The following is a 23,220-nucleotide window of genomic DNA, read 5'->3' on the forward strand; positions in this document are numbered from 1 at the left end:
AGTTTAGTAATACTCTAGGATATTAGATAAGTAGAAGATTTCACTATTCTACTGACTCGAGTAATAACTCAGTAATACTGCTCTACGAATATCAGACATATTTTACATAATCTTAGTGGGTGTGAATTGTCGAATTTTCTCACTAACACAAACATAATGAAGAAATCAAACTGTTTGTTGAAAATATTTTTTGAAAATTTACAAAACTGTCTGTTTAGATCGATTGGGATTATTTGTTTGACAAAGTGTTCAATCAAACTGGATTTAGAAACTACCATAAATTACCAATAAAGGTTGAAGAAAAATTTTCGCTCCAATATCGTTGTGGATTCCATCAAATACAATTGGAAACAGATGAAGATAAAAGGTATTTGCTGAAATTGAATTTTCATTTGATTATTTGTATTCAAAGTAATCGAAAGACAGTAGTAGTGATCAATTTTGACAATGCTGGGTGATCACTTACAAACAAAGCATTGGATTCTTTTTAATTTGACATTTCCAAGGGTAATGTTTTCGTCATTAGTGCATATTGTGGAAAGCAAAACAATATGTGTCATATTTTGAGAGAATGCTTTATTTGGTATACATGATGTGTCAAACATTAACGGATGAGTTAATTTTCCTTGAGAATCTCAGGTAATTTGATGTAAATGTCTTTGTGACTTGACCAGCGATAATGAAGATTCCATAGACAGTGCATAAAGTCTGCATACAATTGAGGGTTAAAAAAGCATTCTAAGTGTTTTAGTTGTTTGTTGGAATTAATTCACCGGTTTTATTTTGAATGGACTATCTGTTAAGCTGTTCAATGTGTTTCTGAAGTGGCGTTTTAAATACATCTATGTAGATTGGTGGAAGGGGTTTTGCGTAGATTATTTTATTCGTAGGTTGTATTCGTCAGGAATCGTCCACATTGAATAATAAGGATAACTTGACAAGTGTTTGGTTATGGTATCGGACACCTCATCAGTGTACATTTGAAATGATAGTCATCAGGGATCATTCCAATAGTTTTAATGGTTGTGAACCTTTGGCGAGATTTGGATGTTTCGGTTTCGATCACTGTTAGGGTTGTTGTTCTTCAATGCTCACCAGTCCATACTGGACCAATTCAGCTGTTCAATGTTCCCTGGTATTTATAACATGGTAATCACGTTTTTAAGCAGTCAAACAACAATAATCGTTTTGCTTTGTTTTAATTTTTAATGACCTTTTCAAAGCGCACTCTACAACCTGGCTGTTTTGAATTTTATGGCGGAACAAAATCGTCGTTTAGAAGATCGGGAAAATCATGATTTCGTGAACAAATCAAATCCAAGTGAATTGAATAATGTTATATAATTATTGCTATTTCGTTGAAATTCATTCAACAAACTTATTAACAGCATCTTTACCATTGATGTCCAGTTTGGTACATGTTCACGAATGAGCGCGCCATGCTTTAACAATATCCTCAATAATTAGTTCTCTAGTAGATGGTCAAATAGACGACATGCGTTCTCTCTTCAATCCGATGTGCCTTTAAGTTAAATTAAGATGAAGATTCTATACACTGTCAATAAAATACACCAGTTTGGTGAGTGGTAGATAAAGAATATAATATCATTAAATCTTTATTATGAGCCAAGTTGCACCGATATCCTCAGTTATATGATGGGTCACTCCATAGTTACATGATTTAATTCAGTTAGCAAATTGATTACCGTACACATTATATGCACTGTTTTAAAACAAATTACTCCAAATTAGATCAACTTGTCAGGTATCTCCTTAACAGAATGCTTCCCAATATTTTGTGTTTTGAATAGGGAATTCCACATACTTCTCACCTTATTGTATGAATCGAGTGAAGACCGTATTTCCATGGACACTTGAAAAGCACTTCCTGACTTCTCACATCACTCAAAACCAAAGAAATGAGGTTCGTTCAGTTTGTCAAACAGTCGTCCTATCAATGTAAATTATAATTTAATATTTCGATTGAACACAGAAGTACAAACCAACCTCACGTGCCCAGCTGTGTTGCCCTATAATCTGTAACTCATATTCATTAAAATTTCAGTCAACGATTTCTGACTCAGTTGGACAACACCAAACAACACAAATCGATGTTTAATACTGATACCCATGCACATGTTCAACACAGATCCTCAAGTTGAAGTAATTACTAAAACCAGTATTCACAAACTAAAGGAGAGATATTTCGGAAGCAATTGTCGAACAACTACGTAACACTGAATAGGTACCATTCAACTGAAGTCAGGTTAATAATACTACCAGATATTTCATGGTGTGAATAGTGAGCATTCTGCGTAACGTCAGCTACTGTTGTTCACTTGACACTTTGTATGATCACATATTTGCGTGAGAATGTTCTACTCATAATTACCTCCTAAGCTAAGATCAATGCTTGCCAGTTTGAGGAACGGTACTAAATCATATGCACATTCAGCAGGTGTTTATTCGTTGAGAGTATACACGTTAGTTTAACTAAGAACAAATACAATTTTGAAACCAATCGAAAACACACCTAAAAGTAACACAGTGTTAGGGACTTACAGGTGATCGACTGGATTACGAAGACCTCCACATCTAAGAGGAAGCACGGGATACAATATTCAGCTTGGATGCACTTGAACAATTTGAACCTCGCCAACCAACTAGTTCGTCCATTCCGCACACAACAACAAATGCTGGTGAAGCCAACCAATGCACAAGCAGTCTCTACAGCATTAGGCCTCAATAGACATAGGGACAAAGCAAGATTCTCAATTACAACACAGAGAACACTAACTCAATTAAACTTTATTGAGAAGCTCTGGAATAGGTGGAATCTTTCACGTGCCTGAGAAGCATTATGAATGAGCAAGGAGTACCTGATGCAGATGTGAAGGTATGAATTGGCAAAGCAAGGACAACATTTCTACAATTGAAGAACATATGGAGCTCAAAACAACTGTCGGCCAACGTCACAGTTAGGATCTTCAATACAAACGTCAGGACAGTTCTACTGTGAGGAGTCGAAACGTTGAGATTTACCACAACCACCATTAGTATAGTACAAGTATTTATAAATAATTGTCCGCACAAGATACTCAATGTCCGGTGACTGGATATCGTCAGTAACAACATACTGTGAGAGAGAACAAATCAGTTTCCAGATGAAGAGGAAATTATTAGGGTTAGCATGCGTAAGTAAGTGGTAAGTATTAGATGTTGAATGACCAGACTAGTGTAAATCTTAACTGCGATAAGTGCTTACTGAAATCAAAATATATTTACGGAAAAAATTGAAGCACGTCTGATGAGACCCAATTTTCAACACAATTTCTATCTCTCATTTAAAGGTTCAACAACTAGTTGAAGAAGTGAGAAGCTCCATAATTGAATCAGTCACACAAGCCACATGGTTGAATGAAAATACAAAGCAGTTTATTACGGACAAGGTTAGCTTGATGTCCAATCAGTATAACATGTTTGTTGCAATTTAATAAATGTTATAGATTAATCAAACCAAGGTTTTCATTTTCTATTCGAATGTAAGTGGATCAGAAAGAAGAGAAGATCTTTCAGCGATATACAAAGTGAGTTTGATGAAAACGAAACAATTCTTTCATTAGGATAATTATTAATCTCACTGTGTACATATTAAACTGAGATGTTGACAATTTTCTCATACTGAAACCCATTTTAAGCTGATTTATTCGTTTCTTTACACTACCTTGATATAATGCAAGCCGTATTGCATAACATAACAAATGGTTTGTCGTATGTTTACATTTTTCCACGTGCACACCAGAAACGAGAGCTCATTGTTAGCTTGTAGATATGGTCACATGGTTTAATGGCTTTCTAGATGACGTCAGTTGGTGATGGCAATCAAATTAATATTAAACACATCCATGTACACGCTATCATATCTTTCTCAAGATGAATTACACTAGTCTAAATTTAAACAACATTCGATAAACCGAGTTTTCCACTTAGTTCATCATCATCATTCGAACTCTTGAATTTCAGTATCCTATAAATGCCGAAGATCATGTGTTAAATGAGTATTATGCACAGAAAGCCATGTATACAGAGAAATTGAGAAGAAGAATTAAAAAAGCTGGCAAAACGTAAGCCATTATTTTTCTATTCCATTCAGTTTAGTTTCAAACTTTGTTTATATTTTGGCCATAAATCAATTAGAATAGCTACATTGACACATCTAGTCTACACTGGTCTCCACATAATGAAATAACACTCGCTTTTCACCTTAACACCAATGGAAACTTACTTGTCTTAAACGAACATCTACACTAGATGCAGCGCCAGTTTCTTTTCTCACAGAGAATATTAAGTGAATTGTAATGAAATACTGCTGTCTCACAATAATAAAATGTCCACTTGTAAATATTCACACGTTCGACCTACACATTATAACAATATTGAGTAATGTGAACTCAATCGTTTCATCATCATGTGAGTAAAACACCGATGCATAACGAATGATGACTGAACATGACCATCCAATAATTTTGATGACAACCACAAAACTTCACTCATAGAATACTATGTCAGTAAAAAGGGCTAGTTAGTCAACGAAAATAAGTGATTTTCTTTGGTCAAGCGAAACAAATGATAACAATGTAGTGGGGAAACATTCAAAAACAAATAACTTAGAAACATAGATTACCAATGAGTGATTAACAGTGTAGATTGCATTAAGAATGTTAGTTGGGAAACCCCACTTCAAACTGACCACATTCATATCTATCAAACGTATTTAATGCAGTCATTGATACATAGTTAAAAGCTGACAAAATGACCCATTCTGCCATTGTCTGAATATTTATGTCTGAAATAATTTTAGCTAACTAACATTCACTTGTTAACCAAATTTCAATACTGTGTTAAGCATGTTGTCTTTAGTCGACGTACTATTTCATTATATGAAATTCACTTGCGTTATAGTTCTGAAATAATGAAGATTAAGGAATCATTATAGAACGAAATGAAAATATCTCTGTTATTCGAGGTGGATCAATGTTGAGTCCACATATTCTTGCTAACACCATTGTAAAGCAAAAGAGATAGTAAAAATACGTTTTAGTGAAACAAACTACCAGATATCTGAAGGCACGCAATGGATCATATTTGGAAACTAGTAAAGTGGTAGCTTGTATCAGTCATTTGGTATTCTTCATTGCTCAGTGGTACCTTAAAGGGCCAGTCGGTAGTAATAAGACCACAAGCATATAACACTATATGCACTAAAGTAGGACATTTCAACCATAGTTTACAGTTGCTAATTGTCATGACTACTTGAGATTTCAGTGTTGTGGTTGAGCTTTACTCACGTGTTTAGAAATATTGAGGTTTGATGCTACAATATTTATTACGTGATGTTTGCATTCATTTTTGAAAAAATAGGTCACTACGTGATTCGCCAACTTATTTACCTGAGGCCTACTATTTGACAAATTTGAACCGCATGCACATTTTCGCCGGATTGATGCAACCACCATTTTATGAAAAGGATGAAGATTCACCAACAAGATACATTGGATTGGGTTGGATTATTGCCCACGAATTTATGCATGCTATAGATATTATAGGTAATTTGATTGAGAGTAGTTTGTTTTGTAGTATGCGCACGAGCAATTGTCCTGTTTCATATTTTGATCAATGAAATAAATTCACCTCGATTCATCTTGATTATTTTTCAACACTCTCACCATATGCTCTAATCGGACTGATCTCTTATTTTAAAGGACGTATTAAATTTGATTGCGTCAGCAATTCAACTACGAAGTATTAAGAACAATACATCATTATCGCCGTTTTTATTGAACAGCATGAGTTTGTGTTTTTGCAAGCTGATTAGTTCACTTACCATACTTAAGTGGTTCGGTAGCCATATAATCTATTTCAAATAGTTTACATTATTTCCTTATTTTACCATGTTTATTGACTGAGTTCCCGAAGCTTAGATTAGATGATTACGGTTCAGTGTTATGTTGAAACAATGAGGTGAAACGCACTTTAAGAACAGACAAGGAAATATTTAACTATGCTTGTATGTTTCGACAGACAACCAAAATATTTTTAACAAATGTGTACATCTAACATAGGTTCGTGTATCGAGTATTAACTAGAACCTCATTCGTTGTATACTTATAATAAAGTCGATTTACCAGTTCACACAAACTGTCGCTCAGAGATGTCAGAACATAGAGAACACTATCATTGAGTGTAGATTTTTAACTTTGAATGACGAATAATTGCACTACTAATAGTACTATAATGCAGGTACAGTCAATTAATAGCTCTATAAGAACGGGATTAAATTCCCACAAATAATCAACTTATCTAATATCATTCAATAACACATTGTAAATAAAAATGGAATGTAACACAATTTAGTTTCCAATCAGATTTGAATCTATTCATTTATTTCTGTATAAATACAAGGTGTTCTCGAAGATTTCAACGGGAATCAACGACTAGGTAGAGATTCTCATGCAGGAATGATTGCAAATATGAAGCAAACAGATTGTCTACGATCTCATTACAAAAGACATCCTGATTCGTTTGAGAAGGTAAGTGTTTCAAAACAGTGGATCTGTATACCGATAATTACCATTTACATAAACGGTTCACATTATTACTTAGCGACAAACACTAATTTTAGAAAGGACGATTGAATTTGGGGAAATATTTGTGGAAGTTTGTTTCAGGGAAATTCCAAATTCCTCCACCTTCACTCAATATTCTAAGCATTCAGTTGAAGTTCTACCCAGAGTTCTCAAAATACATTACCTCCTTTCTAACGAAATGATTACTTGAGGAAATCATTTCAATGTTGTACATTTTGTTCGACGAAGTCAATGTTATCAGGTTCGTAACACACAAAGGAAAATTCGCATGTTACCTGACTTCGTCCAACCATAACTAGTCTGGAATATCGATCACAATAGTCATGATTGAGCATGGTGATACGTATGTAAATGTCACGGAACAGACTCATCGAAACCATGTTAATATTTACAAGCATCAGAAATAAATTAGAAATCTCCATGTTTTGTTGGGGCTTGTTAAGCACTATTACGAATACGTTCAGGGGAACACAAGTTTCATGATACTGAAAATTCAAATGCTATTCAATGCAGGTAAGTGACAATACAGTTCACAATTTTCAGATATTATAAGTCGCTAATGCTGGAGAGCTTTCCAGATAAAAGTGGCTGAGACAATGACAGTTGTAAGAGTTGCAAAGTTATCGTTTGTGAGTGAAAATAGCTTGTGGCTGCAGAATAATTAACTTGTCTACACGAAATCATTTATATTAAGTGTAAATTAATTGACTGAAATAAAAATCGACATTGTAGGTGAGTATTGAGTAGAGTGAGAACTGCCTAATCCACAATTCAATCCATGCTGCTTTGAGGTTGAAATAAGTATTAAATATTGTGATATTTGATACCGATTCATTTATTGTTTGTACAAATCCATTGCTGTTATTGAAGCAATCTGTTCGATCATCCAACAATGAAATTGTGGATAGTTCTAGCAGAATAGTTGTTTTCACATTTTAACAACCAGTTTATGAGTCCAGTGAATCCATGATAATCCGAGTCTTCTCATCCGTTGTAGTAAATAGAATAAAACAAAATGATCAGTTTAATTCGTCACAAACCTTGATAAATATTCCTCTTTTCCTCCAATTTCAACTTATTTAGAGTGATAGAATTGGGACGCGGAATGAAATTTTGGCTGACAATGGAGGATTGAAAATAATGTACAATGTATGTGAATAAATAAAATATAAATATCATATGACTATGTAGTATCACTCTACAATAAATAATATTCGATAGTGTGACTGTAAAAATTAACATTTACATCTACATCCAGATGAGTAGATTGGAATATCAGTTCATAGTATGAACAGTACCGAAACACACATGTGATCACGAGTTACTAGTTTCAAAAACATAAATTGAATGATTCTTAACGTTTCCTTTTGAAATCTGAAATCCATTCATCCGTTTTCTCCAATGACCATTAGAAATGTTGGGTAACAGACCGATTCTCAAATCCAGTCATTTTATGACTTTGTATGATAGTGATGCAATATCATCATTCTGTGATCACCTTACTTCAAACCTACTCAACTTCACGGGTCAGGCTTCCAATTACAACTCTGAAAACCAGTCTCGAAGCTAACAATGTCGGATGCTATTCACCGTTGGAAATCGCCTCCCTCATTTACACATTTATTTCAGTTCACCTGAAGTCTAAATTGTTAGACAATCCACCAGTAATTGATTATTTGATAAAGATAAGTGCAATAGTTATTCGAGCGAAATTCTAGATAAACACAAGTAGGTTAACGAAATCTGATTCTACCAAATTATAACTGAAATTAATGTTAGCACTGATTGTCTGTCAGTATGGTATTGTCAATGCATTAGTTATGAATGATTAATATTTTATGTGACCGTTCCAACCACTTTTCAGACATACCGGAAATTGAAAAATAGACAACGTGTTCAAAATACAAGCGAAATCTTAGCTTCCGATCGTTTATTTTTCATGAAACTTGCACAGGTAAGTTAGTAAATATGTTCTCTTATTTGTGTGCAGCATTCAAGGTGAGAATTATTAAAATTCTAATGTATAAATGAGGTTTTACAAGTGATTAGTGTATGAAAAATCTAAAACTATTCAAGTATAATAGGAAGAAGACAGTACAAGCTTGTAATGATGAAATCATGATGTATTTGTGATGAACTGATGAATGGAAATTAGAATTTCAAACGTTTCACCACTTCCTTTCAACGGCTTTTTCAGTTGTTTAATAAATAAGGTGATCAAAATAACCAAAGGATGATTAATTAATAGTATTCACTCAGAATACTTGGTTCAATTGGTATCCCATTTCGCGTATACTTTAAAATCGTTATAATTGTAAAGTGTAATGGTTCTTCGTTGGTGGCAGAAGCAAAAGTGTTTTCTGTCGTTTAAAATATGTCAATCTCTTACATACTCTCATTCATATGTGCCTCAAGCAAGTCACTGATTATCGAAGCAAATAATACAACCAATAGTTTATCTATCATTTTACCATTGATGCTTAGTTGATTATATAACTAGTAATGTGGATGATAACAAATATAATATCTATCATAATATGGTAATGTAAAACGCGATCAATGGTAACATGGTATTTTGAATTCTATGTTTAATCAAAATATATAGACTTTATGTGGCCGTGTACACAAGGATTCACGTTCCTACCACAAAAATCACGTTGATCACATTGTACCTCGATATAGGTAAGCTCTAAAACTTTTCAGGCATGTTTAATGACTGTTTAATGTTGTAATTTGTATGAAAGCAAATGCTTATGATGCAATTGATTCCAAATAATAACATCAATGGTTAAAGCAATGTTGAATTTATGTGTACACCAAGTATGATTCTAACGGTTGTTTTTGTGAAATCAAGTAACACTATAAATATCAAAAATAAAATCGGAATAAAACTGATGGTTAATAACACTATGACATAAGTTATGGAATCTGTTATAATCAATCAGAAAGTAATTCAATTTCAATTACCCTAACATTTCATGAAACATGTCAGTAATTTCGGACACAGAAATAACGTCTCTGATCATTTACACCAATCTATATACTTGCAAATCATTGTCCAACAAGTTAACTTAGGTGGCTACTGTTATATCTTGTGGCCTGCGTGCTCTGTTTATATGTGTCGCCAGTTATAGTGCACTGAATTATCGACCGGACCAATGACACACGAAAGCCGTACTAGCTGTCTAGATTATTTGTCGGTTCTGCTTCCTGCCTAGACCAGCCAATTAAGTCTAGAACACCAATCTCTGCCTCTGCGGTATAAGTCATATTTCAAACACACTAAGTTTATATGCCAATCAAACAGAGAGATAGTAAGTGATAGACAGGGCATAATTCAAAAATGGTAAACACAGAACAATAATTTATAGTTCAAAATAAAGCTAATGAATATAAATAATTTAGTTATTTAGCAATTATACGATAGAAAGTAAATGCATAGTATTGGTCCACAAATGGATCCCAAAGTTACCGTTCATTATTTTTATCAGAACATAAAAGCTACCCTTATAACATTTGACCTACCTGTTTTTTAAATGTTCGATTGTTGTAATAAACCTTGTTGTTTTAGATTTGTTTAAATCGAATAATCATATATATTAACTCCGAGTACTTATACAGTTTATGGTTGACTTACAAAATAGAGCGATTCAATATGAGCGCAATCTCAAACTGAAAATCTGCACTCAGAGAATTTGTCACGGCAACAAAATTTGACATAATGAATAGAGCTATTAATTCGTTCTCGTATTACTTGGTTGAACCTTCCCATTGATGTTTGGGACGGGAATCGATCAGTCCCTTATCGGAATGTACTTATCCCATGAGAATTGCTTCGATATTGCCATCAGTCACAAGCATTATTAGCAGATGTAGGTGTGGCTACATGTGGAATCCAGAACGCGCATTTCATCCTATTTGAGAGTCGTCATTTGGATGAATCTGCATTCCATATTTGATGTTCACTCAGAGACTCGAACTCAGCACCATTCGCTTCAACGCCATCACGTTATCCACACAGATACTAGGACGTCACAAGCTTCTCCGACTCCACTGCTAGCCAAAATTCATCTCTGAATAAAGCTATTGTAATCATTACTATCATTATGCTCTTGAAGATATGCTTAATTTGAAGATGTTTCTGAATATGAGTATCATTTAAGGTTGTGTTCGATCCAACTTGAAGACGCTAGAAAGCACTGAAATACTTCCATTTTTAAAAACAAGACCACTCATTAGTGGATATTTATTTGACGTTAAGGACTGGACACAGGATATTTAAGTGTGTAATCATTGCACAACCTAGATTCCAGGTCAAATAGTCTGATTATTTACAAACATATCGTATTGATTTCTCTCTTTATATTCTTTCAGGGTGATAGGTGCTTTATCAAATACTGAAGAATTTGCTATAGCTTACAACTGTCCAATCGGTTCACCAATGAATCCTGTGAAGAAATGTAAATTGTGGTAAGATCATCAAAAGTTAGCAATTAACAGTATGATTGAAAAGGAATGAGTGTATGTGTATTTTCTTCACTGTTCCGAAAGAATGTAGACTGGTCATAAATATTGTAGCTTAGTCTAAGATTATTGATGAAACAAATACAATACTTAAACAAAAACCGACTTGTTTCTGTCTATTTGTATAAATTTGCCCAAATATATCAAAAAATCTATTTGCAAAATATACTGTTTGCTAACAAACAATATTATTCAAAATAGTTTCCTTTTGTTGTGTTCTGAATGACGCATCACAAACTATTGCATTTGATAGTAGTACCTCTGTCAAATCTATCGAAGTGTCTAGTTATACGATTGAGTAACATGCGAAACCGAAGTTCATAAAACAGCGGTTTATCAAGAAAGTGGTCCATCATTGAGGAAGAGACATAAATTAGTTACAAGACCCGACTCATGAGATATCAATGGGTCTTAGAGCATCTGTCAGTCTGGAAAATGGCACCCTGCATTATTAACAAAGAATAAGTATGACATACCTTAGTGCGAATGACAGCTTAGAGCTGTGTTTAATTTTGATAACAGTTTATCAAGAAGCAAACAAGGAACTAATAACAAACGAATATGGACACATATGGTAATGACAAACACAATAACTGTTACATGTATGTACAAATATTTTACAACATTACATGATAAACTGCGTCACAACATGGACGTAGAAATTGCTGAGAATATACTGTTTGCTGAATATTATTAGTTAGAATAAAACGAAGCACAAAAATGAATTAGACAATTAAGTACAGAGAACGTAAGCAAACATAACAACCTCTATTTTTCTAAGAGATTTCTACTAGGATCTTGTTATTAATTTATATAAAATATTTTAATGTGATGCGAAGATTAGTCGAGAGCAGCAGATTGGTTAGACATATTTCATACTACACAGCCATAATTGTTGATTTCCAAGCTGATGTCAGATCATCATCGAAGTTAATATGAATTTGTCAAAAATCACAATATCAGCGACTTTGTGGTAGCGTTGAGTCGAGGACGGACTATGATCACCACTACTATTCGATTACGCGCCCAGCAACGACTTGGTTCCTTTGATTACTCGCAAACCAGAAGGCTTTCATTAGTCCAGATAAAGTATATTTATTGGCGATCTCGTAGTATCGAAAGAATACCGAGACGTGCCAACGAGTACAGGCAAAATGGGCAGAGCGTGAGAAAGTTCGAACCGAGCAAGGAGGATAGCGGAACCAGAAGTGAGTCTGATACAGTTAAACAAGTACAGTAAAACAATCGCTGGTACAATTGGTAACAATAATAATAATTGTTTCTATTGTTCCAATCGTGTTCTTATCGAGACAGGCCGGTCACTACAAGAGCCCCCCGCTAGAAAGGGTTTGCACTTTCGATACGTAGCGGTTTCGTTCGTGGGACTGGTCGTGAAACGTGCAATTGTAGGACGAAGGCGTTGACAGAGCAGGAAGCGATCGTTGATCTTCGAGTCGCCACCAAACGTCTTTGACGTGGAACGGTACCAGGAGGAACGTACTGTAGTGATTCCTTGGGTTAGCATGCTACACCACAATGGTTTGTATCCAGAATCTGAAGGCTGTGTTCGTAGAGGTCCGAACCAGAAACGCTGCAGACGTAGGATGAAACTAGATTGAGCCAAGGAACCAGATGCGACCAGAATAACCAAGTTCGGGACCAAATGTATACCATACGTATTTGGAGCCAGAGGGATCGACTGAGTGCGTTGACTAGGGCGTGGGTGATCAAGCCAGCTTTCGCCAAAGTTGACTGAAGCCGACGATACCAATAAGGCGATGGTCGGAGGCGTGTAGTGCCGCGATTCGTTAACCATTTACTTCGATAACCGTTATAATTCTAAACTTAACGGTGCGTAAAATCAGAAGACAAAGGATAGCAGAAACTACAGTTTATCGTCGAATGACTCAGGTTCGGAAGCTAACAACACCTGAGCGAATATGAACGAGCGAGTGAACAGGCAAACAAGCGAAGGAAACGAACGAGGAGCAAGCGAGCGAGTGAATAGCAAGCAATTATATAGGCAATTTATAGTCAAATTTAATAAGGGCACAGCAAAGCAAAACAAAGGCTGATAATAATATTTGTGTGCGTACATATATGGGGAGGAGTATGAGTCATCGAATGATATTTAAGCAGTCAACATTTCGGCTAGAGTGTCATGTGCTCTAGTGGTATAGCAGTGCAAAGAATATGCAAATTGTTACTATCCAAATGACGATGTCTGTTAAGTAAGTTATAAAAAAGGGCTTAACCAAAATTGGCTATAATCGAAATTGACTGTAGGATGGTTGCTATAGGCGTAGGCTCGGGGTAAACAAAAAGATGAAAGAAAAAGAGAAAAGTGTAGCGTGCGTATAGTATACGGGTAAGGTCCTATACTGTATCTGCTGCTGGTTATGAGGCTAGTCGCGAAAGCGTACGGGTAAGTGTACTCGGCAATCGGAACGTGAGACGGTAGTTTCGTTCGGACCTCGTGAGCCTGCAATATCATCCTCAGTCAAGGGTGGTGTAGCCTGCTGGTCTGAATGTGGGACGGAAGTCTCGTCCGTAGACGGGGCAGATGACACGTGCTGTTGACTGGGACGTGGGAATGAGGTCTCTGATGCATCTAGCGTGGGATCCGAAGTAGATGCAGAGATCCTGCTAGATTTGATGGGTTTAGCATTGAGTCTCGGCTTATTGGGTGGGGCACTGTCATCGACGTGTGCTGGCTTGAGACGTTTAATGCTGACTATTTCGACGCGGCCATGTTGATCAACCTTGAAGGTCTTTTCGTGATGGGAAATCACGTGAAAATGTCCTTCGTAAGGCTGTTGTAGAGGTTGGCGTACCGAATCAACTCGTATGAAAACATGTGAACAGGTAGATAACCCTCAGGGGAGAGCGACCTGTCGATGTTGTATACGAGTTGACACCGAAGTCAGTGTTCTCAAGAATGCAGACAGTCTTTGGATGTAGTCTGTTTCGCCCAACCTAATGCCGCTCCATGATATGAAAAATTCCCCAGGCAGGCGCAATGTCGTGCCGTAAACAAGTTCAGCGGCGTAACATTGAATATCTGCCTTTAAGCTCGTTCTAATACCCAGGAGAACGAGCGGTAAGGTTTCGTACCAATTGTCGTTTTCGTGTGCTCGAAGAGCACTTTTAAGTTGGCGATGAAACCGTTCAACTAGACCGTTTGATGCTGGGTGGTAGGCGGTAGTGCGTATGCGTTCCGTACCAAGCAGCCGTGTTAGTGAGGAGAATAGTGCGGACTTAAATTGTTGTCCTCGGTCAGTCATGGGACAACCATACAGAGCTATCCATCTTGTTACGAAGCGGTGAGCGACTGTCTCCGCCGTAATAGACGTGATGGGAATAGCTTCGGGCCATCTTGTGAAACGATCAATGCACGTGAGTATGTGATCATACCCGTGCGATAGTGGCAATGGTCCTACAATGTGTATATGAACGTGATCGAAGCGAGCATCAGGCGTAGCGAAAGTGCCAATAGGGGTGGCTACATGCCTGTGCACTTTTGATCGTTGACATTGTAAGCATTGCTTTACCCACATACGGACATCTTTATTCATGGGCGGCCAGACGTATCGTGCAGCGATGAGGCGTAGTGTGGCTGCGATAACTGGGTGAGATAGACCATGAAGGGCATCAAAGACGAGACGGCGATAAGCGGAGGGTACGATGGGTCGAGGGAGACCCGTAGAAGTATCGCATATGATAGTACCTGAGCCAGTAGCTAGGGTACTTTCCGGCACTGAAGAGACGTAGACTGTTGTGCTTCCGTGCATGAAGTATCGTTTGCTTGGGCGGCGGCCATCGCAGGTAGATCGAGCACTGGCAAAGTAACTGCATTCAGTTGGATACGTGATAAAGCATCAGCAACACAGTTCGACTCTCCTTTGATGTGATGAAGGTCTGTCGTGAACTGAGAGATATAGTCCAAGTGTCTGCACTCTCGTGATGAGTAGCGGTCAGACTTGGTATGCAGAGCATACGTTAAGGGCTTATGGTCGGTGAATGGGATGAAATTACGACCTTCTACAGTGTGCCGGAAATGTTTGATGGCGCAGTAGGCTGCTAGCAATTCTCGACCAAAAGCGTTATATCTCGTCTCCGTGGGAGTGAGGCGTCGTGAGAAAAATTCGAGGGGTTGCCAACTCCTGGAGATGTTCTGTTGCATTAATGCTCCCACGGCAAAATCTGATGCATCAACCGCTAAACTAAGCGCTGCTGGTGGGTCAAGATGCGCGAGAAGTGTAGTTTGAGCTAGGGCCGTTTTGATATCGGAAAATGCAGTACGTGCGGCGCCGTTCCATTCCAGCTTGCGTGGATAACCGTGAAGCAAATCGGTTAATTGTCGTAACTGTTCTGCAGCGTGCGAGATGAAGTTGACCAGACCGAGAAATGTCTTCAGTTCCTTGAGTGTGGATGGTACAGTGTACTCCATTATCGTACGTACTTTATCCTCACAAGGTAGAATACCCTCATGCTTCATAATATGACCTAAAAATTTTATTTCCTTCCTCCCGAGTTCCCCCCTTGCCGGGTTGACTAATATTCCATTATCCGAAAGGCGCTGGAATAGTAGCGTTAGGTGTTGATAATGTTCATCTACGTTTGATGATGCGATTAGCAGGTCATCAATATAGACGTGAACAAAATCTAGGTCTCATACGATGCTATCGATAAACCTTTGAAAAGTTTGAGCAGCATTCCGTAATCCAAATGGCATTCGTAGGAACTCAAATAAACCGAAAGGAGTCGTGATAGCAGTTTTCTCTATATCTTCAAGAGCGACTGGGATCTGGTGATATGCTCGTATGAGATCGATCTTGGAAAAAATTGTCGTGCCCTTGAGTGATGCCGTGATGTCATGTATGTGGGGGATGGGATAGCTATCGAAACGTGTAGCTGCGTTTAACGCTCGGTAGTCTCCGCATGGTCTCCAACTAACCCCATCCTTTTTTCGAACCATATGGAGAGGTGAGGCCCAAGGACTGTGAGAAGGACGAATAATACCAGTAGCTAGTAAACTGTCAAACTCACGTTTAGCGAAAGCCAATTTGTTCGGTGCCAGTCGGCGAGGTCTTGCCGTGACTGGTGGTCCGCGGGTGACTATGTGGTGTACCACACGATTGGTCACCGATGAAGTCTCCTCGAAAGGTTTAGTTAATTTGGGGAATTTCTGAAATAAAGCGTGGAATAAATCGTCACGCGAATGAAATACACCTGTGATTCGGTACGCGTTTGTGTGAGTTTTAAAGCCCATAAAGTTGCTGTTCGATCAAGTATCAATTAGCTACAGCCTACGTGAATCGATAAGCAATTCATAGTGCTGTAGGAAATCGATACCGAGTATAGCTGTGGGGACATCGGAAATGATGAACGTCCACAGATAATGTCGTCGATTGCTCAGGTTGACCGTAAGTTGTCGTGTACCATAATTAGGAATGACTGAGTCATCCGCAGCGCGTAGTCGAAGCATCGTAGCTTGAGACGTACTGTTACTGATAGGTACGACAAAAACTTGGGCAGTTGTATCCACTAGATACCTAGCGTTAGTGCTATAATCGTGCACGTAAAATAAGCAGTCAACCTAAGACAAAGGACCGGCCGAATTTACTCACGGGCTCGGGAAGTTCCCGCCTTGTATGAGCAGCACCAACCCGAACTCGCTTCCGAAACCGCCTTCTGGCGTGTTTTGGAAGATGCCCGCTTAGGGCAAGTCGTTACGGCTTTACGATATCGTGACCTGGGTCGGGGGACGTAGGGGTCTGGCACGTTTGATAGGCCTCGAAAACTGAGACGAGTGTGGATACATTTTTCCATATCCCCATTAGCTGTAGGTCGCCTAGCGTCGAGATCGATGTTTGAACGTGAAGTAGAAGAAACCATATAATTGTCTCGGGCGCTAATTCATGCTAGGATTTTGTCTGCTATGAGGGCCACCTGGTTGAGTGGGGTGTCCTCGAGCAGAGCCGTAAGGATTGGTTGAATACTTGCTGGTAGAGCTTCGAGACATAATTCTTTGACTATCTCAGAGTCGGCTGTCGTGTTTCCTGCAAGAGATTGCAGACGCGTGAGTTGGTGGCTCGGTTTAGGATCACCCATAGTGTGACGTGCTAATTAGAGACTGACCAGTTGCAGTCCTAAACACATCGATGGTAAGATCCAAACAAACAATACTAAGTGAATTCAAACTTCACCCCATCGCACAAGCAAGTGGCTATCAGGACTCAGTGGCCGAGTGGATAACACGATGGCGTTTGAAGCGAGGGTACTGGGTTCGAGTCCCTGATTGAACATCAACTCTGAGATGCAGGTACATCCAGCTGACGAGTCTCAAATAGGACGAAACGCGCGTCCTGGATTCCACTGCTAGCCACTATCCATCTCTGCTTACCAATAATAGTAATTGTTTCTATTGTTCCAATCGTGTTCTTATCGAGACAGGCCGGTCACTACAACTTCATCCAATGCTTAAAAAATGCTTTTGTCATAGTCATTCTCCTCTGTAGAAAATGCTCCTGCAATCATTTTTAGTTCCAAGTAGAATATATGACAACCCGAGCAAACCTCCAAGAAGACAGGATACACAGTAAGTGTGTTCAGAAGTAAAGGCTGTATCAGTCATGTTTAGAAACATGAGGTAAAACTCCCATAAAGTTCATAATACGGACACAAATGATAGTCAAGTAAGGATTAGCACAAGGAGCTTAGGGTTGATCGGATTACGTGGCTTGAGTCGCTTCAGTCTATTGTGTTAGAGTATCTTCAGATAAATAAACATAGCTAGCATTGCGTTGCTACTTTTAGTAACTAATTGATATGCAAAAGGAGAAAGATGAAGATGTACGGTAAAATGTGTAAAGAATCATGAGAACCGAATTTATGAAATTAGACAACATATTAAAAGTATAAAATACAATTATGTTTACAAAAGTAATATGATATATTATTCACATTACCAACACGTTAACATATAACAAGTATATAAATATTTTCTGTCTAAAATATTCAGTGTCAAGATGAACCGGAATAAAGTGAAATCAGCTTTGATTGTCCGTGATGTTATTCACCTTTCTGTATCATTTACATGCCAATGATGAGAGCAGTTTAAATCATTATATGCAGACCATTATGTATGTTCAAAAGAAATAGACGAAATACTGAGTGAATTCGAAAGAATCTCCAAATACATTTCGGTAGAATTGTCTCTGTAGGAAGAAATATTTCTTACTCAAAGTCTATTTTACTACCTTTCTGTTCACCGGATGCATATATTTATTGAGAAAACCTTGACAGTGGTGCATTTTAATCGATAGATTATGTACAAAATGTGATTCTTTGTTTGTTGTGTCGTATCAACATATTGTTATGGGTGTAACTGAGGTGCACCTAACTACATTTCTCTCGTGACGAATGGATAAGAACATGAATGAAAGTGTGTACTGACATGCAGATAAACTTCCTCTGTACACTCTTGTTCTGATAGACCCAGTTTTCCGACAAAACGCTTCGGAACTACAACTTGTCGACCACCTCATTTTCATTAGTAAAACCGGTTGCTGAACTTATGCTGTGAATTGTCCGGGAGTTCACTTTTAGTGCTCACTTCGATGATAATCAATGTGTCATCAACGTAACAGCAATATTTGTCAGTTCTCTCAACTTTCGTCTTGAGAAATCTGTTTTCTGGTTTATCGAGAGAACAGATCAGCTGAAATGAGGAGCAGAAGTCAACTCACTTCTATTCCGTTGATTTGTCTATAATATGTGTAATTCGAGACAATATGAACGCCACTGTGCATTTCAAAAGTAATTATTCGAAACTAACCTCAACTATTACAACAGTGATATGTTTTTCAAATAGTTGTCGACGTAGAAATTTCACTATCACTGTTAATGATATTCGATTAACGAGGATGCAACTTCTAAATATATCATGTGTTTTACACATAAACTCAGATATTCTACTAATAAAGTGAAATCTTGAACATATTCATCTCTTCTGTTAACGACAAAGTTGTGTAGTGGTTCGAGATTCCGAGAAATCCACTGCGCAGTTTCACGATATGAAGAATTATACATATCTATAAATGCATGAACAGAAATTCTTCACTTTTGGACATTGGGTAAACTGCAGATTCGTGGTTTAATCGTTTTCGTCGGTTTATGAGAATCATGAATGTTTGAAGTAATTATTGTTTTATGTTTAAACTGATGAAGAGAATTAGTTATTAGTTTCTTTGCTTTCGCGTTCATATTCTCAATGCCACCATGCTTTTGAAATTTAGTCTTGCTTCCTTACTTACTCACGCCTGTTACCCCTCGTGGAGGAGCATAGGCAGCACACCAGCATTCTCCATGGGCAATCTTATCCAGTTCTTTCCAGTTAATAATCATCATTTGCATATCTGCTTCTATTTCCCGGCGTAATGTGTTCTTTGGACTTCCTCTTTTCCGATTACCTTCAGGATTGCAAGTTAGGGATTGCCTCGTGATGCAGTTTGGTGATTTCTTTAATGTATGTCTCATCCACTTCCAACGTCTTTTCCTAATTTCCTCTTCAGCTCGGAGCTGATATGTTCTCTCCCACAGTAGACTGTTGCTGATGGTATCCGGCCAATTAATGTTGAGTATTTCGCGTAGACAACCGTTTAATAAATACTTGTACCTTTTTGACGATGTAAGTAGTATTTCTCCACGTTTCAGCTCCGTACAATAGATTTAACTGTCTTAATGTTCACATTAAAGATTCTCACTTTGATATTAGTTGACAGTTGTTTGCAGCTCCATATGTTCTTAACTGTAGATATGCTGCCCTTGCTTCGTCAACCCTCGCCTTTAAATCTGCACCAGATCCTCTTTTTTCATGGATGATGCTTCTCAAATACGTGAAAGTTTCCACCTGTTTCATACTTTTTCCATCAAGTGTAACTGCGTTGGTGTTCTCGTGTTGTCTTTGAGGATCTTGCTTTTCATCTTGTGTATGTTGAGACCTACTGATTCAGAGGCTGCCGCTACCCTGGTCAGTGCCTTCCTAGTAGGGTAAATATCTGCTTATCATAAATAGTTTCGCGGAAAATTGATATAATCATAGCGAGTATTGTGAATACTAATCATTGAAAAATATATTCATATTTTAATCATTCAAATCTCTACCGATTGCATTAATATCCCAGAAAATATCTTAATCAATGTGACTGTCATATCAATTTTGTTAATTAAACTTAAGTTCCTAAGTGCTATATTTGCTGACAGAAGGAATAAATCCAAACCACAATCGTGTCAGTGTAAGCTTAAATGGTTGATTTTGGTCTTCCTGTTTTTTATGTATTTAAGTGAAATAAAAATCACTAAACACAAGTCATTCTTATATGAATAATTCAATGATTTGATTTTTATGATCAGTTTAGTCATAGTTTTTAAAAGTTACTTTCATTGCACTTCCAATTTAAAAGGTGTATATTTGGTGATGCTAGAATAAATAATCAAGGTCTCGGGTGACAAACATCAGTCACTATCTTTTATGTCGCATATATATATATATATATATATATATATATATATATATATATATATATATATATATATATATAGGTAACCTTTAACAAATTTTGTAATAATCAGTCAATCTTTCTAGAAAACTTTATATTTGAACCATTAATTTCTGATTAGTGAGAATCTTTATCCATATTTAATGGTTGAATCAATGGTTCTCCATGTTTCAACTCCATACAGTGGAATTTTCTTGACGTGCGTATTGAAGATTCTCACTTCGAAATTAGTTGACAATTGTTTTGATTTCCATATGTTCTTCACTTGTAAAAATGCAGCTCTTGCTTTGCCAATCCTTGCCTTTACATCTGCATTCGATCCTCCTTGTTTTTCGATGATGCTTCCCAGGTACGTGAAAAATTTCACCTCTTCTAGAGTTTTTTTCTCTGCGAAGTCCAAATCGTCCAATTGATTCTGAGATGTTCATTGTATTCTGTGCTTCCCTTCAGATGTTGAAGTCTTCACAATCAAGTCAATCACCAGAAGAAAGAGGAAGGGGAGAGTAGACAAACTCGTCTGACTCCGGTCACTTCTGGAAATGCATCTGTCAGCTGTCCTCAATGTACAACTCTGCACTGTAGTCCGTCGTATGAGTTCCGGATAATGTTGACAATCTTCTCAGATACTCTATAGTGTCGAAGAAGTTTCCATAATGTTCTCCTGTCCACACTGTCAAACGCCTTCTCATAGTCAATGAAGTTGATGTATAGTGACGAATTCCACGATAATCCATAGTGTTGCAATTTGATCCGTGCACGAATGATCCTTACGAAATCTAGCCTATTGATCTCAAATGCGAGCGTCTACTGCATCTTTCATCCGATTCAGCAACACTCTATTAAAAATTTTCCTAGTACTTGCAACAGTGTGATATCTCTGTAATTCTCACATTTGCATGGAATCTCCTTCCTTTAGTATCTTGATGAGGTATCCTTCTTTCCAGTCCGTTACCACTTGTTCCTATTCCCAAATCTTCTTGAATAGAAAGGTGAAGCATGTTTGCAGTAAATTCAATGTCTGATTTCAGTGCTTCAGCTGGAATATTGTCAGATCCTGCCGCCTTCTCACTTTTGATTTGTCTGATGGCCATCTTGATATCTCTGATTGTTAGCGGAGTGACATCTATAGGAAGGTCTGTTTGTGTTGTATCGATGTCCAGTGGATTCAATGGAGCTGGTCTATTCAGCAGTTCCTTGAAGTGTCGTGCACATCGATTCTTCTGTTCATGAATTTTCGTGATTGTCTTTCCTTCTTTGTCCCTGACTGGTCTCTCCGGTTCGCTATATCTCCCTGCCAGTTTCTTCGTCCTGTCAGATAGTTGTTTCTTACTCCCTTCTTTTACAGCTTTTTCCGTCGTCGTTGCTAGTTCTCCCATTTATTTATGCTTGTCGGCTGTGATGCTCTTCTTCACTTCCTTGTTGCTTCTGCTTACTCTACTTGTGCCTTGACTTTCTCTGTTTGTGTTCGACTATTGTTAATTGCTGTCTACTTGTTCTTCCTTTCTTGAATCTTGTCCAGGGTTCTCATAGAGATCCATTCCTTATGATGATGCTTCTTAGGATCAAGAACCTCTTGACACGTTGAAGTTAGTGCTTCTTTTATCCCTTTCCAGTTGTCCTCCAAAGTAGTTTCTTGTTCTTTCAGTAGATCTTGTAGAGCTTGGAACCTGTTGTTGAGAGTTATCTTGAATTCGTTGAGCTTGTCAGTATTTCGAAGGAAGTCTGTATTGAACCTTTGTAATGCTGTTTATCCAGCTGTACAGTGTTTCTTTAGCTTCAATTTCATCTTGGCCATAATCTATTTTGTAAACAATTGTTGATGGCTTTTGCATTCATTTTGTTTATTTTCACATTCTGTACATTTACCACTACAACCATTGTACTTGTTGTTTAAGTGTATGACCTTGAACACTTACTAACTTCCTGCCGTTTTTGAACTCAACGTATGTAACGGTAATAAAAGTCATTACATGCAACATTAATAATGTGTGTTTGTATTTCTCATTGCAGGACAACAAAGAGTGAATGCACTGGAAGAAGAAGAACAAGCCCTACGCCGTCTGAACCTGCAGAATAACGAGTAAAACTATTTTGTAATAACTTTCCCCTTTTGTACTAAAAAACCGCGTTTTTCAATTTCAAAAAATATATCTGCTGCACCATCACACCGTGTTCTCACTTCAGACGCACTTGTCGGTCCTGACTGTTGTGTTGTTGTGTTCAGGTCGCTCCTGCTCCCAAATAAACGTCGAAATAAAACGTGCTACACGTATAACCACATTGTAAGTGCCCATAAATGAATACACTGTTATACACAAATGCCTCGTTCTATCATGTCTGTGGATATGATAACTGAACTATTAATTGACTATCATCTATAGACTATTGTGACATTCCCATTGCATTCTACAATTAGAAAACTTACTGGAGCCATATCTATTTAATTGGAATTATTAATTGTCTAAAATTGGTAAATTTCGGACCCA

General features: G+C 37.5%; 2 protein-coding genes across 2 annotated transcripts in view; one reads left to right on the forward strand and one right to left on the reverse strand.

Moving 5' to 3' along the window:
• Positions 1-23,220, forward strand: part of Smp_122860 (family M13 non-peptidase homologue (M13 family)) — a gene marked incomplete at both ends in the record, with an annotated part of 57,806 nt that overhangs the window by 6,704 nt on the left and 27,882 nt on the right. Inside the window, 3 exons of the mRNA XM_018795935.1 lie at positions 4,024-4,124; positions 5,422-5,606; positions 6,463-6,590. Coding sequence (XP_018650197.1) covers positions 4,024-4,124; positions 5,422-5,606; positions 6,463-6,590 — 414 coding nt within the window. The remainder of the gene's footprint in view (positions 1-4,023; positions 4,125-5,421; positions 5,607-6,462; positions 6,591-23,220) is intronic.
• Positions 11,083-11,127, reverse strand: Smp_122850 (host cell factor-related; the record flags this gene model as incomplete). The annotated part of the gene is made up of 1 exon (XM_018795936.1): positions 11,083-11,127. One exon carries the CDS (start codon positions 11,125-11,127, stop codon positions 11,083-11,085), a length of 45 nt encoding a protein of 14 aa, XP_018650198.1.

The sequence above is a fragment of the Schistosoma mansoni genome, chromosome 2, assembly GCF_000237925.1.
Source record: "Schistosoma mansoni strain Puerto Rico chromosome 2, complete genome".
In the NCBI taxonomy this organism is placed as follows: domain Eukaryota; kingdom Metazoa; phylum Platyhelminthes; class Trematoda; order Strigeidida; family Schistosomatidae; genus Schistosoma; species Schistosoma mansoni.